Genomic DNA, 13,762 nt, shown 5'->3' with positions numbered 1-13,762 from the left:
GTGGGGACTTTGCCTGGCTTGCTCCGCTTCTCTAGGTGGGTGGGTCTCTGCCTCATCTGTCTTCAAGTGTGTGTGTCTCTCCTTGCCCTCTGTCTTTGTCTTCCCCACCCAGCCCCCAATGCAGAGATGCTCAGGCCTCATGCCCCTGGGGTCCTGCCTCCTACCACCAGCAGGTACTTTCTGGATTGTGTCCCACACCCCCACAGTAGATGCACTGGCCTGCCTGTTAAGTGGTAATTGGTTCTTATGTTTTTCTTCTGGAAGCTCAAGGGAGGTAGGTCAGGTGGGTGCCCCATAGAACATAACGCTTTCACTGCTGCACAGGACGTTTTGAGCTCTCAGGATGGAGGGAGCTCAGGGAGCCCCTTGTCTGGACTGGGGCCATGTTTCAAGCCCATCTGCCCGTGGCTGCAGGGCTCCAGCGGTGTCCAGTCCCATCGGACTGATGCAACCTCACCGGTGCCAGGAGGCACGCCTTTACCTACACCATCCTCTGACTGGAAGTCCCAAATGGGCACAGTTTCTTACACACAGAGTTGGTGAGTGCTCTGAGGGGAACCTCCTGCCCATTATGGAAAGGCCTAAATGAAGGAGATCCAGTGCAACAGAATGTGCGGCCCATTCTCATGAGCAGGGCTGGGAGTCGGCTGTGCCCACTGCGCCCTGTATCCTGTGCCCAGTGTGGGGCCAGGCACACAGAAGGAGTTCCATTAACACTTGCGTGTGAATGAATGCTTGATGGTATGAAACCAAAACCCTCCCACAGGTTCCAGTTCTAACTCCCCAATCCCCAGTGGGGCAAACAGCTTCACCTTTCGTACCCTCCATCTCTTTCAACGAAAGGGAACTTCGTGAACACCCGTTGGGGACCAGGCTTAACTCCTGCAGCCTGGTAGGTGCTGGGCCCCAATGGCCCCTCATCCAGGAAGGTAAAGGGCACACAGGGCCTTGGAGCCTCGGTTCTGCCCTCTGTCCCCTTCCTGCCATTGCCCAGAAGGACGGCAGTGAGTCTGGGAGGCAGAGCTGTGTGGTTGCTCTGGGATACCCATCAATCTGTTTCTGTGACCCTCTTAGTCCTGGGAATGCCTATGAACACAGGCACCATGGTGCTAGGTTCGAATCTGACCTCTGCCCAGGGGCTTCTGTGTGACCTCAGGAGAGTCAGGAGGACTCTCCAAGCCTATTCTCCAATTTGTGACATGGTCACAAGGGCACAACTTCAGCTTCTGTACACCTGGTCTCACCCCACAGCAGGGTCTAGCACACACAGGCTCTCATGTTACACCTGGGAAGTAAAGAGAGAGCTGGCCATTAGCTGGATCAAGGTGGACACCCCACACAGGCCTCCCCCCATCTCAGGTGTCCTCTGGACTCCTAGGGAGGAATAAGGGTGCCACCATGTGGCTGAGGCATGGAGGTGCCTGGCAGCTTCAGCCCCTGGTGAAGGATGTCCGGTCTGCCTGCTTTTACCCCTGCCCTCACCCCAAGGTCCACCCAGACAGGTTCACCACCTTTCAACCTTCCTGTCACCTCCTGGCATCGCATTACTGGTGCACGTGCTTTTGGTTTGTGGATCATGCAGTGTGTGTGTAAGATGGCAGCAGCATAGAAAGCAGCTGAACTCGCCTAATCTGTAGTTGAATGAATAGCAAATGAGAAAGAAACAGAACAAAGAAGGCTGGGGATCTGCAGGGTGGCAGGAGCTCTATTCCGGGACCTGGCCTGCACTATAAGCACAGCGCATTTCCGGTGAGACTGCCTGGGGGCTCTTGCTTCCAGGGACAACAGGGCAGCACCATGTGCACCTGGCCTCCCCCTCAGGGAGTCACTCAGGTCCTCAGACCAGAGCCCCAGGTGTTGTAATGCCTGCCCAGCTCCAACCCACTTCCCAAACTACCCCGCATGAAATGCCTACACACCATGCCAGACTGCTTTCTAAATAAAGTGAGAGAATGTACAGAGGAGATTGGAGAGCGAAGTGCAGGCACTTTCCCCAGGTTGGGGATCAGAGGGGCCACGAGCACCGTTGTATGTGTCTACTCCACCTCTAGAGGGCAGTAGGAGCTCTAGCCAAGGGCTTTGGCCTACCTTCAAGGTAGCCTTCAAACAGAAAGCAAGCAGGATCAACGGGGCATGGCCACCATCACCTGGCCTCCCCAGCTGTGGCCTCTCCAGCTCCGTGGGCTAGTGCTCCAAGTACCTTCGGCTCCCACTGGCTTCCTGAAACCACCCAGCACATGCAGACGCCTCCACACCAGGCCACTTTCTCAAGACTGTTTAATTAATGTAAACATAGAAATCAAACAAAATGAAATGCCAGAATAGCTATCTCTCAACTGAAGGAATAAGAAAAATCTCCAGGAAAAAAGTAAATAATTTGCCTGATAAAGAATTCAAAGAAGTGATCACCAAGATGCTCACCAAACTTGAGTGGACTACAGGAACTTAGAACTTCAACAAAGAATAAGAAAGAACCAAGCAGGCTTAAAGAATATAATAACTGAAATTTTAAAAAAAAGAAACACACATTAGAAGGAATTAACAGCTGATTAGCTAGCACAAGATAATGGATCAGTGGAAGACAGACTAGTGGAAATCAACCAATCGTAACAGAATAAATAATTAAAAACCACAAGGATAGTTTAGGGGACCTCTGGGATAACATTGCACACTCCAACATTCACATTGTAGGAATCTCAAAAGGAGAAGAAAGGCAGAAAGCAAGAGACTTAAAGAAAGAGGAAAACAAAGTGTTACATACAAAGGAAATCCCACAAGGTTATCAGCTGATTTCTCACAAAAATAAACTCTAAATGGATTAAAGGCTTAAATTTAAGACCCCAAACCATAAAACTCCTAGAAGACATAGGTGATAAACTCCTTTATATCATTCTTCCCAATATCTTTTTGTATATGTTTCCTCAGGTAAGGGAAACAAAAGAAAAAATAAAACGGGACTACATCAAACTAAAAAGTTTTTGCACAGCAAAGGAAACCATGAACAAAATGAAAAGACAGCCTACTAAATGGAAGAAGATACTTGCAAGTGATTTATCTGGTAAGGAGTCAATGTTTAAAATATGTAAAGAGCCCTGGCTGGTGTAGCTCAGTGGATTGAGCACGGGCCTGCGAACCATATGATCATGGTTCGATTCCCAGTCAGGGCACATGCCTGGGTTGTAGGCCAGTTCCCAGCAGGGGACTCACAAGAGGCAACCATACATTGATATTTCTCTCCTTCCCTTCCTCTCTAAAGATAAATAAAATCTTTTAAAAAATGTGTTTAAAAAATAAAATATATAAAGAACTCATATAACTCAACATCAAAAAACAATCTAGTTAAAAGTTTGGCAGAGGACCTGAATAATCACTTCTCCAGAGAGAACACACAGATGGCCAATGGACACATACAGATGCTCAGCGTCGCTAATCACCAGGGAAACACAAATCAAAACCACAGTGAGACAGCCGCTCACGCCTGTCAGAATGGCCGTCATCAATAAGTCAACAAACAAGTGTTGGTGAGGATGTGGAGAAAAGGGAACCGTCATATGTTTTTGGTGGGATTGTAAATTGGTACAGCCACTATGGAAAACAGTATAGAGGTTCCTCAAATAATTAAAATTAGAGCTTCCCTATGATCCAGCAATTCCACTTTGGGGCATTTATCCGAGGACTTTTGCATTTCTATGTTCACTGCAGCGTTATGTACAATAGCCAAGACATGCGAACAACCTATGTGTTCATAGATGAATAGATAAGGGAAATGTAGTACCTGTACACTCTGGAATATTACTCAGTCATGAAAAAGAATGAAATTTATTGCAACAACATGGATGGAACTAGAGGGTATTGTTTTAAGTAAAATAAGAAATATCATATGGTTTCACTTACATGTGGACTCTTAAAACAAAAACAAATGAATAAACACAATGGAAAGGGAATAAAATAAAAGTGAAGTCTGACCAGATGCAGGAGTCAGTGACTTCATTGTTCCTTGGGACCCGTCCCTTCGGGCGGTTCCCAGGTTGCCACGCCCCCAGCCATCACACTGTTGATCCAGGCGGTGTAGCTCCCTACACGAGTGTAGATGCCAGGCTTCTTGGGGTTGCCACACACACGGGATCCCGAAGTGACCACGCCCTCTGCCACGCCATTGCACACCAGCGGACCCCCGGAGTCGCCCTATGTGAACAGTGCCGTGAGGTGGGTGCACTCCCACTCTGCAGCCCCTTCTTTCCTCCCCACCCCTGCTGCATAGCGCCTTTGGTGTCCCACTGCAAAGTGGGACACTCCTCCAGTTTCCACTCCCCCCTCCAGTTCAAACTTGCTTCCTCTCATGTCAATCTCCCCAGGGCCCACTCACTACTGCAAGCCCCACCCACCACAGGCCCTGCTTCCCAGCTCTCAGCTCTGTTGGCCCTGCACTCCCACCCGACACTCCAATACCCCTCCCTCTGCTCCACCCACACCTTGCAGCTGTCCTTGTTTCGTTTGCTCTCAGCACACATCATGCGCTCAGTGACGGTACCATCATGGTACTTGCGCAGGTTGCAGGTGGCACGGTCGATTACTGGCAGGAGCAAGTACTGCAGGAGGTCGGGCTTGTGGCCGGAGTGATTGATCACACCCCAGCCGGCCACGTCGCACAGCGTGCCAGCTGCCACATCGTGGTCCTCCTGCTGCCAGGGCAGAGGCTTCACGGCGGGGCCCAGAGTGGCATTCTCAGAGAGCTGGGGGTGGAGAGAGGCAGGGGTCAGGATTGGGAGGCGCAGGACGGTGGGGGGCATGCAGCAGGAGCGACTGAGGCTGGGGTTGGCAGACCTGCAGCAGAAGGAGGTCGTGATCGATGGTATCCAGCCGGCTTTCTGGGTGGGGCACCGCTCGGAGCACGTTGTACAGCCGCTTAGAGGGCTCGGGTTTTGACAGCGAGTGTGCGCCCAGGAGCACCTGCACCAAGGTTTCATTGGTGTTCCTGGGTGTGGGGCAGGGTCCACGTCAGGTCAGTGTCGCCCCCACCCCACCCCGCTCCCTGTTGTTTCCCGCCACCACTCACACGTGCTCCAGGCAGTGCGCCGCACTCAGCACCCACTGCTCCGCCACCAGGAAGCCACCGCACACGTGTGTGCCATTCACCTGCACCGAGGCCATGTAGGGCCGCTCGTGGGGCTTGGCCTGGCTGCCGCCCAGGATCCGGCCACGGGGCTGTGCCACTAGGCATAGGGCAGGGGGGTGTGAGGACTCCCCAGATGACCACAGCCCAGCCATCAGAGGCCCCCTGCACCGCCGGGCTTGGCCCGGCTCCACCACCCCAGTCCCCCTCAGATCAGGAATTCCATCACTGGAGCCCCACACCCCAGGGTCAAAAACTCAGAAACTCAGATGCCTGAGCCTAATGGCTTTGATTTAAACAAGAAAAGTGGGGCGGACCAAACTAACGTTCCTGCGAGCTGCTGAACATGTGAGCCACCCTATACCCGTAGGTCACTCACGCTGTAGGACTGCATGTCCTCACTGCGAGGAAAGTTCACATTCCAGATCCAAGTTCTGAGAATTCCTGAACTTTCATATCCTTTCATTCATCTGGACACTGCCCCATGTCTGCCCACATAGTAGGACTGGGAAACAGTCCTGTTTGATGGGGGGGACTCCTGGCTGACTGCCCTGCAGGCTGGTGGCCCCCCCGCTGTCACCCCAGTCTCAGGACCACTCTCACCACATAGGGCCACTCCTAGAAGGATCAGAGCTGCCGGGTGCACGGAGAGGTCCGCCATGATGCTGCTGTGACCACAACACTGCCCTAGGCGGGGCCTGGGGCGCTCTTATGAGAGTGGAAGATGGGGCGGCTCCAACAGTCCTAATCTGCCCAATGGGCAGTCGCCCAAGTGGGTGAAGGGGAGCCTGCTCCTCTGCTTCCACTCTCCTCAGGGTGGGGTTATCTCCTGCTGGACTTTGCACTGTGAGGGGTGCCACCTGCCTCTCTGTACCTGGCCCAGGGCTGGCCTTGATGTGGGGAGCAGCCCCTCAGAATGCTGTAGCAGAGCAGGGAGGGATCCACCCCAGCCCCCCAGCCCAGCCTCACAAGAGTGTCCTTCCAGCTGTCAAGTTTCGCAATAGCAGCTGGAGGCTAATTTATAAACAGCCTACTTCCTCCTTTTCTACACCTCCCTTCATTGTCTTTCTCTTCCAAATTGGAGAGGAAATTGGATGGGGGTGGGGAGGTCACCCTATACCTTTGTCCCCATTGCCATGGCTCTGGTGCCTGATACCCCCAACAAGTAGAATATTGAAAATGTGGTGTGTAGGGGCAGCTGGAAAGACTGCATCTGCAATAAGGAAATTTAAATGGAAAGTTCAGTTTCTGCCTTCAGGTGTGGCTTGATCCAGGCACCTTGAACAATGCCAGGTCTCTGCCTCTGGTTTCCCCCTTCCTCCTTAATGGCTTCTCTCCTCACCAGTTTCCCCTGTGGTGGCCCAGGAACCCTAGATTCAGCCCAGTGGCTCAATGGACTCCTCTCCCAATTCCCTATCACTCTAGTCAATGTCTCTAGGCTTCTTCTGATTGGCTGAGCTTGGATCACCTTCTCTGTCTCAAACCAACCTGCCAGGGGATGGCAGGTTCTGAGGAGCAGAACCTGAGTCACACGGCCCTCCGTAAGGTGCAAATGGTGGGTCAGCATCTCATGAACCTGTGGGGGAAGGTGCTGGAACCAGAAGGGTGGGGCAGACCTTGGACATCCCCAGTGGGAACAGTGTTCAGTACTTTCCCCTCCTTTCTTTTTCTCCTCACAGCAGATTATTTAATATATACTGAATAGAAAATAAATGTGATCTGTTAGATCCTAACATGTTTCCTTATTAAAATCAGAAGTTCTAAATAAAAGCCCATGAGGATATGGAATCCAGATTATGAAAGAGTGTTCAAAATTGCAACATAATTTGCAAACAACTTAGAACAATGGGGTGGTTCAATAAATAACCCTGAACATCCCCGCATATCATGAAGATGTGGAAAGACCCCTGGGTATAGTATTAAGTGAAAAAAGATGGTCGCATTTCTGAGCAGGCGGTACTTGGGGGAAGGCCGGATAAGGGGACAGCCTGCAGGAAGGATGGGCAGGCGGAGGAAACGGCCAAGGAAAAGGCCCTGAGGGGACCCAGGTGACTGAAATCCGGAGGGAGGGCATTGGGACAGATACCTCTAGACAGATCTCCTCTGTCTAGAGGACAGACAGGGAAGGAGGTTTACTCCACATCTGTGGTACGTGTGGTGGGCGTCATTACTGCTGTTACTGCTCTCGTTCACCTGCTGGCTTCGGTGCCTGTTTTCCTCCCCCACCGTCAAACTATAAGATGCATGATGGCAGAGGCCCTGTCTGCTGAGGCCCCCACCCACGGCCCCAGAGGACTCCTGCCCGGGCCCAGAAAGGCAGAAGAGGGGTGCAAGTGGGTCACGTACCCCAGGACAGCAACTTCCACCAGGACTTGGGGATGCCTTGGGGATCATCTGCTTTGTTCCCCCCTCCTTTGTCAGAGCAAAAAGGATGGCGAGGTGGGGGAGGGCTTGTCTCTGTCCCCTAGTGAGACCCCAATCCCTGGTTGCACCTGTCCTAGACAGCAGCTTGCTCCTTCCCACAGGGACACAGAGGTTCAGAGATGGTGACCAGGTTGCCACAAGTCAGAGCTGGGACTCAAACCCAGGCTCCTGAGAATGGCTTCACCTCTCAGCACCCCCACTTTCTCATCTGTAAAACCGCACTGGTGGGGCCTGCCCCAGGGGCCAAGGAGAGCTCCAACGCTAGCAAAGACTGAGAATGATTCCCGCACCTTGTCAGCGCTCAGCAAACACCTGCTGCAGTGCTGTGTCATCACATGAAAGTAGGTTTTACGGGAGGGAAACCAGAAGTGGCAACTGGCATCCCTTTATGGCAGGTGGGGAAGAAGCTTCTTACCCCAATGGACTGGTTTTGCTGCCACCTGGTGGCAGTGTACTGGTGAGATGTCCAAGACACTCTCCTAACTACATTCAATCTTCAATTGCGCAGCCAACAAACATCCAGACACTTTCTACAAAACAGAGAGGGTTTTTATTGTGCCAGATGCTGCATAATGCACCATGGGATGGACCTGGTGTGGGGCAGGTGAGGTGGGGTGACCAGGGCAGTCCTTTTAGAAGGTCCTACTCGCAGGGTCCCTGGGGTGGAGTTGAGGGTGGTCATTGTGGCGGCGGATGATGGAGTTGATCCAGCCTGCAAACTGTGCCACAGCGGTAAAGGAATCTGGGAAGTAGCCAGAGCCACAGCCTCCCCTGATGAAGGAGTCGATCCCATGGATCAGTCCGTTGCAGATCAGGGGCCCACCGGAGTCCCCCTGCACAAAGAACCAGGGGAGGTTAGCAGGTTATGCTTCCCATCCACCTCTTTTCAGTGTTGTGAAGTCCTCCCTGGAGTCTGGCTTGCAGTCCCAGTTGCTGCAGCCCAGGTGGGAGTGGGGTGGGGGCTGAGAGGAGGGTTGCAGATACTTACGAAGCAGATGCCGGCCCGCCGGCGCCGCACCAGTGTGCACACGTTTGTGGGGCGGCAGAGGAATGACACCACGGTCACATTGAGCTCCTGCAGGACTGTGGCTGCTGGCTGGTTCGTTCCCAGCCTGCCCCACCCCGTGGCCACGCACTGCACCCCATTGTCCACGCCTTGACCCTGCTCAGGCAGCCTGGCCACCTGCACGTTGTTATTGATGGTTGCTGACCCATTGAGCTGTGGAGGGCAAGGGAGAACAGCAAAGAGTCACACGGGGCTGTCCCTTCTCCAGGTCTGTTTCCCCAACTGAGGCCCCACGGTGGTTCTGGGATTCTATGGAGTAGGATGCCCACCCTCCAAGATGTTCCCCATCCTGAGCCTCAGTTTCCCCATCTGTGAAGTAGGAGCAAGTGGCTCTGGGCAACCCTGGACATGTCTTGACTGTAGTAAGCAGTAGGGACCCAATACACCAAGCTGCAGGCAACACCAAGGACAACAAAACCCTTGTTCTAGGACACTGCAGAGAATAATCTTGACACCACACACAGTGGGAAGGGAAGTTTTCTCCCTCCGGTCTCCCAGCAGTCTGAATGTGGGGAAGTTTGTCCCATTTCACAAAGACAGGGACTGTCCCTGCCCTTGGCCACAGGGCACAAAGAGTCACAACAGGCTGCTTGTGGACAACTGTTCAGATCTCTCTTCATCCTCGTGTTCCTTTGCTGCACAGCCCTGCCAGGTGGGGCTTTGTTCTCCAGTTTACACAGCTAGACACTGAGGCGCGGAGATGACCTGCTCAGTTAGAGCCAGATACACCCCCAGTCTATAGCCTCCTCCTTGCCCTCTGCAAGCCTCAGACCCTTGGGCCTTTGCACCTGCTTGGGCATCCCTTCCCCACCCCCGGAGTGTCCCTTCTCTGCCCAGCCAGCCCTGCACCTGTAGAATCACGATGTCATTCTGAAGACTTTGGGATTCGAAGCCGTTTTCAAAGACTTGCTGGATGCCGAACACCTGCCGGGTGCGCTCAGACCTCCTTAGGTTGTGTGCGCCTAGTACCACCTGCACCGTCCGGAAGTTTCTGTGACAAAGTGGGTGCAGGCGATTCGGGGTGGCTCTGCACTTTGAGGGTGGCAGAGAGACTCCAGAGCTCAGCCTCACCTCGCCCCATGCCCATGAGGTGCCTCGCCCTCTGGGACAGAGCCTTGGGCCCCCTAGCTGAATGCTGCCACTCAGGCCTGGTGGAGAAGATGAATTAATGGGGGCTCCCTGGAGGAGCCCAGGCCCTGGTCTCACTCCCCACCCAGCTTTGACAGACATGGAAACAGAGGGCCTGAAGAGGAAAGGTGTGCTCAGGAGTCACTTACATGTTATTCACACAGTGGGCGGCCGACATGACAAAGTTCTGGGCCACCAGGGTGCCACCACAGAAGTGGGCTCCGCGCTGCTGTAGGGACACCATGAAGGGCCATGCATGGGGCCTGGCCTGCCGGCCACCCACGATCTCAGAGGCCAGCACGGAGCCTGGGAACATTCAGGGGTAGGGTCGGTGAGTGCCCTGGAGCAGGCCCACCCCACTGGGATGGTTAGCCCTTGAACCTCCACCAAGAACCCATGGGTCAAGGGCTCTTCACATGCTTTTTGCTAGCTGAGGCACAGAAAGGAAAGGGGGGCCTGCAATGCCCCTGCCAGGGCATAGGGACCTAAGTTGTATCTGGACCTAACTTGGCTTTACAGTTCCCAGAGCATGCCCAGTGACCACACCTCCTGAGGCACACTGGGCTCTGGACTCCTCACCACTCTGGACCTCAGTCTCCTCCTCTGAAAGTGGGTCTACCTATTCCAGCTGCCCCCTCCATGAGGATAAGGGGGCCACTTGGGTCAAGGGCACAGTCAAGAGGCAGGAACGGGTTCCCAGGGACAGACTGATGGGCAGACATGTAGAGCCACTCACCACCCAGTAGCAGAATCAGCAGGATGGAGGCAAGGGCAAGGCCAGAGGGTCTGCAGCTTTGGGCCATGGTGAGGCGGGGGCTCCGGTGTCTTTGTCCCCTGTGCCCACCTGGCCTTCTTATAGCCTGAAGCCTGGGGACCGTTGCATTGCCCCATGGAGGGGCTAGGTGTCCCCACTTCCTCTCTCCACCCCTAGGGATGGATGAGGGTGATGATGGGAAGAACAGTGGGCAGTGAGAGGGGGTGGTACATGCTGGAGCCTGGACTGGCTCCAGGTAAAATTCGGGGCACAAATTTGAAAGTTAGATAAACAATATTTTTTTCTTTTTAGTTAAATGTATTGGGGTGACACTGGTTAATAAAATTATATGTTTCAAGTGTACAATTCTATGATACATCCTCTATATATTGCATTGCATTCCCACCACCCAAAGTCAAATCTTCTTCCATCACTACGTACTTGAACCCCTTTATCTTTCAGTTCACCACAGCCCCTTTCCCTCTGGTAACCACCATACTGATTTCTGTGTCTATGAGGTTTTGTTTGAGGGGTTTTTGTTTTTTTTTTAGTATAACCATGTCCCAAATATTGTACTTCTCTAGAAAGTTAGTCACTGTTTATCTAACTGTGTGTCCTGAATTTTTGCTAAATCTGGCAACCCTAGGCCCAAAGAATGTCGGCTGGGTTCCCCCACATGCCTTGGTTTATTCAGGGTACTATAGTAATGACAGTGTACCCAGAGCTGTCCTGACATATTACAGGGGAGATTGGAGGCCTGTTAGGTCCTTATCTGATCTTTCTAAACCCTCCCTGAGGACATGTTTATTCATTTTTTAGAGAGAGATGAAGGAGAGAAACATTGATGTGAGAGAAACATCAGTTGGTTGCCTCTTGTACTCACCCCAACTGGGGATGGAACCCACAACCTTTTGGTGCATGAGATGATGCCAAACCAACTGAGTCACCCAGCCAGGGCTGGATTCCCCGTGTGAGATGAGGAAATGAGGCACAATGAGGCCTCCCCCGTGAGTTCCTACCCAGTGGCATGGTGAGCAAGCAGAGGTTTAAGCTCAGGCCCCACAATTCACAGCTGGCTGGTGACTTGTTGCCCTCCCCCCTAAGCCTTGGGTCTCCTCTCCAGTCCTGGCCTTCCAATGCCCCTTTTGTCATTGCTCACAGTGAGGAACACATTCCCACCTGGGTCCTCGGGAGGGTCTCTGGTCCCCAGCAGAGGTTCTGAGGAAGAGCTCCTCTCACTCTCCCGCCCCCTTGAGCTTTGCAGGACCCCTTTCTGGCCTGGGAAAGGAATCCTGCCAGGCCTAGGGGCTGGACCATGGACATCCACTGAAGCTTCTGCCTGAGGCTGTGGAAGAACTCAGACCAAAACAATGGAGAAGGGGCTCCCAGGGCCCATCCCCCGCCCATGGCCCTGTTCCTCTTCCCACCTCCCCCAGAATGTCCCAGCTGCAACGGCTGTAGCCAAGGCTGTTGCAAGAAGCAACGTTTTCCTGACCTGGACCAGGGCTCAGGGGAGGGAACCAACGGATCCATCTGCAGGAACAAGTGGTGTGAGCACTGAGGACACCCAGAGCTGGGCTGGAGTCCCATTTGTCCCCAGGCTCCCTTCCACATGCGGCCATGGGCAAGCGAGCCCCCACACCTCATCAGTGGGGATGATGGCTCTGCTCCCCCAGAGCCTGGCACATAGCAGGCGCTCAGTGTCTGCCCTTCATCTCTCCCTCCATCAGATGCACATCAGCCAATCCTGCCTCTCACCCTACTTGGCAGGGCCCCACCCATTGCATTAAATTTATCATAAAGCACTTAGTAATCACCTACTGCATAGACAGCCCTGTTTCCAATCTGGAGATGGGAGAGTGGAGAAAGCTATGTCTTGGGGGTGGGGGCTGGCTCAGGCAGGAAGATTCCATTTAACCAAAGCTGCATTTATTGAGCACCACCTGTATATATACTATGTTCACACATCTCATAGTGCTCAAGCATATCAACTGGGTTCATTCTGGCTTGGCCACTTGCCCACTGCGTAATTTCAGACCACTGACTTAACCTATCTGCGCCTCAGTTTCCTCATCTGTACAAGGGAAGTTATAATAATAGGCTCCGTTGCATAGGATTGTCCCAAGGATTGAATGAATTTGTAAAGTTTTTAGATTAGAAAGTGGTGTCCTGGAGGGCTTATTAACCATTAATCACCTCCAGCAGGGCAGGGTGGTAATTGCCTGGCAGGTATAGGCTGGGAGGCAAACACTAGGCTTATAATTTGCAGAGTACCAGTGGCACTGGCGATATTGTTACAAGTCTTCCAAGCAAGACGTTCATACTTTATAGACCCGAGTTACACCCCAAGGAGGAAACAATGACTTGGGTATCTCCCCACCCCTGGAGGCTGGGGACCCCTGAGCTGTAGAGGGTGGTCCCCAGCAGCACAAATGCTCCTCCCTGGGGCTTCCCGAGGAGCCCCTCACCACCCCACAGGCCTCCCAAATTGCTGATCATCCTGCTTGTTATTCCCATGGGTTTGTCATTTCCTGGATTCACCCAGTGTTCCCAGCCCCCATCCTCAACTCCCACCTTGGGTCTGATCTTTGCTGTGCGGTGCTTCCCTGAGCCATCTCACCCACAAGCCCATGGAAAACAGAAAACACGCCTGGCTGTATTTGTTGTGTCTTTCTGTTCCCAACACTCCCTCTAGCAAACCTCTCTTTACTCCTGATGCTGTGGGGCTTTTATAGAAACCGCTTCCCCACCTTGGGCCGTGGGAGATGCAGGGAGTCCGCAGCGGGCCCCATCAATGTACATTTCCCAGGACCCAGCCATGTCCCCTGTCCCAGCACACGTTTGTTCCCAGTAACACTGCCCCAGGGACGAGGTGTAAAAGAGAGGCAAAAGGGCGCGGGCCTGAGAGTTCTCACTCTTGCTCGAATTTGTACACTGTACCAGGTGGTGGCAGAACAAACCAATAAGGAAAGAGCTGCCTTCCAGCTCTTGTTTGTCCCGTGAGCAGCTGGGACCTCCTTCAGAGCCTCATTTCCCCGGCTACTCACCCACTGGTCAGTGACCTATACCTCCTCTTGGCCTCGGGCCGCTCCTCTAAGCCCCCCCAGTTCACATCTGTGGGCCTGTGTGCTCCACCACGTCCCTGAACTTTCCTCCTCTACCCATTGAGTCTCCAGTCCAGCCACACCGCATGCCTTCCTGTTCCTCTTCACTTGATGTGCCTCTGCCTGGGGCTCTTCTCCTCACGTTCCTGGTCAGGCATTGCTGCCTCCTCCAG

At 53.3% G+C, this 13,762-nt stretch overlaps 2 protein-coding genes across 2 annotated transcripts; both read right to left on the bottom strand.

The window, feature by feature from the left end:
- Positions 1–3,885: 3,885 nt before the first annotated feature.
- CFD (complement factor D) lies at positions 3,886–5,819 on the bottom strand. Its single transcript, XM_037042304.1, has 5 exons — positions 5,717–5,819; positions 5,057–5,213; positions 4,825–4,975; positions 4,473–4,733; positions 3,886–4,185 (listed from the first exon to the last, which is right to left on the bottom strand). The coding sequence occupies exons 1-5, from the start codon at positions 5,772–5,774 to the stop codon at positions 3,988–3,990; spliced, it is 825 nt and encodes a 274-aa protein (XP_036898199.1). The 5' UTR covers positions 5,775–5,819; the 3' UTR covers positions 3,886–3,987.
- A 2,249-nt stretch (positions 5,820–8,068) lies between these two features.
- On the bottom strand, positions 8,069–10,552 carry ELANE (elastase, neutrophil expressed). The gene is made up of 5 exons (XM_037042305.1): positions 10,468–10,552; positions 9,881–10,037; positions 9,453–9,594; positions 8,526–8,756; positions 8,069–8,370 (listed from the first exon to the last, which is right to left on the bottom strand). The coding sequence occupies exons 1-5, from the start codon at positions 10,532–10,534 to the stop codon at positions 8,170–8,172; spliced, it is 798 nt and encodes a 265-aa protein (XP_036898200.1). The 5' UTR covers positions 10,535–10,552; the 3' UTR covers positions 8,069–8,169.
- Between the last annotated feature and the right edge of the window lie 3,210 nt (positions 10,553–13,762).

This window comes from Sturnira hondurensis, unplaced genomic scaffold, assembly GCF_014824575.4.
Source record: "Sturnira hondurensis isolate 20B ecotype Veracruz unplaced genomic scaffold, ASM1482457v3 Scaffold0003693, whole genome shotgun sequence".
In the NCBI taxonomy this organism is placed as follows: Eukaryota; Metazoa; Chordata; class Mammalia; order Chiroptera; family Phyllostomidae; genus Sturnira; species Sturnira hondurensis.
Note: the sequence above shows the minus strand (reverse complement) of the source record. Positions and strands in the feature narration are given on the sequence as shown.